At 38.9% G+C, this 4176-nt stretch overlaps 1 protein-coding gene across 1 annotated transcript; it reads left to right on the top strand.

Moving 5' to 3' along the window:
- Positions 1-2613: 2613 nt before the first annotated feature.
- On the top strand, positions 2614-3800 carry LOC148034603 (protein neprosin-like). The gene is made up of 4 exons (XM_087680685.1): positions 2614-2748; positions 2843-2896; positions 3020-3169; positions 3417-3800. Exons 1-4 carry the CDS (start codon positions 2614-2616, stop codon positions 3798-3800), a joined length of 723 nt encoding a protein of 240 aa, XP_087536811.1.
- Positions 3801-4176: the final 376 nt, after the last annotated feature.

Here is a 4176-nt window from a genome sequence, read left to right as displayed (position 1 = left end):
TGTGGCTTCTTTTGCTTTGGAAATTGCAATATTTTAAACAACCCTAATGTGACTTGAATTTTGTGGATTACTTTTTGACTTGATCAGAATTATTTCAATAAAAACATTTTGGGCAACCTTGTCTGTCCTTGACTGGTAGTACTTGCCTATGTGTGAGTTGGATTTTTTTTCCCATGTATGAGTAAAAATTATCATTTTTATTCTACTAATTAACTTGTATTATAGTTTTGTTCAAATTGTTAATTCTATATAAGAATATTTTGTTGTATAAATGGTTTCGACTAGTTTTCTTATATAAGAAAATTTCACTATATCTATGATTCCAACTAGTTTTCCCATCTAGGAATAATTTACTACATCATCAACTAGAATTTTAAAAATTTTCTATATAGAAATGTTTTACTATATCACTAACTTGTAAAGTGTTCCACTTTTACTAGTTGAGACTTTTTCTAGAAAATTTCTCTTTTTTTACTCCTTGTCAAGCTGATCCGAGGGAATCCTCTTGAGATTAAGGAATGCACTGGCTCTACCTCTGTTATTTTTTGGGATCTCCGCCTTTTCCCAGAAGTTTATGATAGGTGCAGCCTGCTTCTTCATCTCCTCCATGATTACATTGGCCCCTCCTTTCTCTTTGCTTGTGTCCTTTTGCCGTCACACCAGTTGCCAAGTCAACAGCCAGGAGAGAGGATAACTAATATCACTTTGCATCTTTTTCATAGATCATAGTTGTCCTACCCATAAACAAACCAAGCATGCTATTACATTGGCAGTCCGTTTATGAACACAAGTGTTTTCCGTCGGCGAGGAAAAGAAGAAAAGCATATGAGCCCATGTCTACTGTTATGAGGGTATCAATGGCAAGCTACGTTTCTCTTTAACCGACCTAGAAGGACCAAACTAGTCTCCGAAAGTATTGACTTATGATAATCAGGTGCCCGACTGTGTTTTCATGTTTTTCTTAATGTAAAATGTATAAATGAGATCAGACGGCGTGAACGGGAATCTATATACCGTGGAGTAAATACTGGCATTCGCGATCTTGCAACGGTCGTGGGAATCGGACCATTCGCGATGGCGATACTGACGATGATGAGGATGTGGGCGGTGGTGGTGATACTGAATATCGCGACGACGATCTCATGCTGCTTCGCGCGTAGTACAGCCCCACGACCCATGCATACAGTCGTTACCCTCAGGGTGAGAACGTAGCCATGATCATCGAAGTTTCATAATATTCTTGCTAAAGCTCAGCTGCATCATGGTATGATTATGCGATGGGAACTAGAAAAACAGTTTATTATGCGATGGATTTATTTACATCCGTCATTGAATAATGATACGCATAAGGCGGCATAGCTACTGTAGTAGCATAGAAGTGAGCTACGGTAATTAAAGCGACTGATACTCGCAGTGAAGAAAATCATTGTTCTTGAGAGTTCGGAATATAGACAGTAATTAGGACGGACCCATCACTCCTCAATAATGATGAACACTTCTTCACACTGCTTATCTTTCACTGGAACGGTTAACCGATATTCACATTGCTTTTTGTAAAGAGTAAAACTTAGCATTGCTGCCTTCATTAATCAGGAACAGTGCTCTAGATTAATTATCTTTTGAATGGATAGCTAATCTCTCGATTAATCACTACTTACACTATTTTGCTAAGTAAGATCACCGATCCTTACTCTTTGGATGATAAAGACTGATGAAATTTGTAAACATCACTACTAGAGCCCACTTGGACACTTCATCGACTGTGTTTTGCGAGAGAAGCAGCCTGCGTTTGACCATCCTCTCCTCCAAAACCACACTTTCCAGGTACATAAAAACATGTACAGATACATAAATTGAGTGACTTTGTGAGAGTGTGATATATATATATATATAGATATATATAGATATATATATATACATATATATATATGCACACATGCATGTTGTATGTATACATACATATACATGTTTGCCTGTGTACACGTATACAACGACTCCATTTATATTGATCTTTCTATTCATTAGGATGAGATAGGCTCTATACCGGTTTGATTTTATCATGAAATTCACCTCGTACATGTTATATTTTGGTCATTTCATTACATTTATTAGGAATTTCCAACCTCCTTGCCCGTAGATCCACTACCGGAACCATCTTCTCTCGCAACTCGTGCAAGCTTTGCGGATTATCAACAAGGTGATGTCAATGGCATAGTGTGCCCTTGGGGCACAGTACCGATACCAAGAATCCATTCTTTAGATTCTATTCACGCAAAGAGAAAGCGTGATGAACCACAGAAGAAGCCTTCATTTATACATGAGGTAACTACTTGGTTGGAGTTCCCTTTCGATTGAATATTGCAAAATGTAGTTTAGTAACAAATAGGCAAAGAGCACCTAAATAACAAGGACGTAATGTAGCACTTTGTTACAGTTTTTGTTCTTAATTATATTGTGGGCTTGTGAGAAAGACATATAGAGAGAGAGACAGAGCGCGCGCGTGTGTGTAGTATATGTTCAGAAATATAGTCTGTTAAGACATTAACATTATTCCTTTTGTTTACTCTGCCGTAGTATGCCACCATAAGGACAGAAAAAAGTAAGTATTATGGGATGTCAATCATTCTCAACATATGGAAACCCATTGTCCAACCAGAATCCGGGGAATTCAGTTTGTCACAAGTATGGCTTGCGAATGAAGACCCGCAGGATTCCTCCAACATAGAAACTATTGAAGCTGGATGGATGGTAATGTTTATCGGGCCACTTTAATGTACTAATGTTATTTCTCCTGAATCTCCAAATATAATCACTGTGACCCCTGAACCTTGTCATCATATAGGTTTATCCCCAACGGTTTAGTAGTAAAATGCCGTACTTCTTCGTATATTGGACGGTAAGTTGCCTACAGAGATGAGAATTTGGCTAAAGCTACCTATCTATTTATATTCCCTTTGTAGCTTAAGTACCTTTTAAAGCTATATTTTGCTAATCTATCTACTTGTTGTGATGTGTTAAGGCTGATGGTTACAAACAGACAGGCTGTTACAATCTCGAATGCAATGGGTTTGTTTTAACCTCGCGCAGGTTTTCTCCTGGGAACCGTTTCGACGTCTTTTCTACCATTGAAGGTCCACAATATGAGATTGACCCTCTTCAAATTTGGAAGGTTTGATTCTGATATACTCAGTTTGATCAATAACAATGCTGCATGCGTGCGACATTCATTAGCACCTAGTCCTAGTTAATTGAGTCACAAATTATTTGGACAAGCTAGTCCTTTCAGGAATACTGGAAGCTCTGTAGTATTAACTAGGATAGGCATGAGTGGTTAGATCAAAATCGGAACTTTGTGGGATTTGCTAGGTCTTTAATTTGCCTAGATCATATTGATGATTAAGAGGAAAATGATGCAGGATACTAGAACAGGAAACTGGTGGCTACGCATTGACGATGAGAATGTGGGGTATTGGCCAGGAAAGTTATTCAAGAGGCTTTCCGAATATGCAGATTTTGTGGAGGTGGGGGGCGAGATCTTAAATGCAAACATCGGTGGTGTGCACACGACTACCCAGATGGGGAGCGGCCGCTTCCCACAAGAGGGCTTCGGGAAGGCATGTTTTGCGCGAGGCATCAAGGTGACGGATTATGACGAAGATCCTCAGGTCCTGACCCGCATACGCAGAGTGACAACATCCAGAACCAACCTCAAGTGCTATGACATCAAACTACAGTCTGACCCTGAATGGAAGACCTACATCACGTATGGCGGTCCTGGAAGAAATGTTGGATGCCCATGATATGCTTGATATATCCACGCACACGCACACACTGACACCGTGGACAAATATCTAAGGCAAGCATATTGGGCCACAAACGGAATTCACCACAAAAATCAGCCTGTAGTATACTTCTCTCGGAGGGATTTATAAATGTCTGAATTTCTATTGATCCAAATTCGCTAATTTTTCATACATTTTAGCCGTTGAAAACTGGCTAATGTCAAAACAATTTCTCCACAAATGGATCACACTTCAACATCCTTCTTGTTACATGTGCAGCTAATAGACGCTTCCGATTTATCTTTTTTGTTTTAAATTCAAAAGAAAGCTAGAAATTCGAAAAATTTAATGACGAACAATAGAAATACGATGCTAAGTATTCATTCTTCACTCG

The sequence above is a fragment of the Lygodium microphyllum genome, chromosome 6 (assembly GCF_053477565.2).
Source record: "Lygodium microphyllum isolate KBCC chromosome 6, Lygodium_microphyllum_v1.1.10, whole genome shotgun sequence".
Taxonomy (NCBI): Eukaryota; Viridiplantae; Streptophyta; class Polypodiopsida; order Schizaeales; family Lygodiaceae; genus Lygodium; species Lygodium microphyllum.
This window is presented reverse-complemented; position numbering and strand designations above follow the sequence as displayed.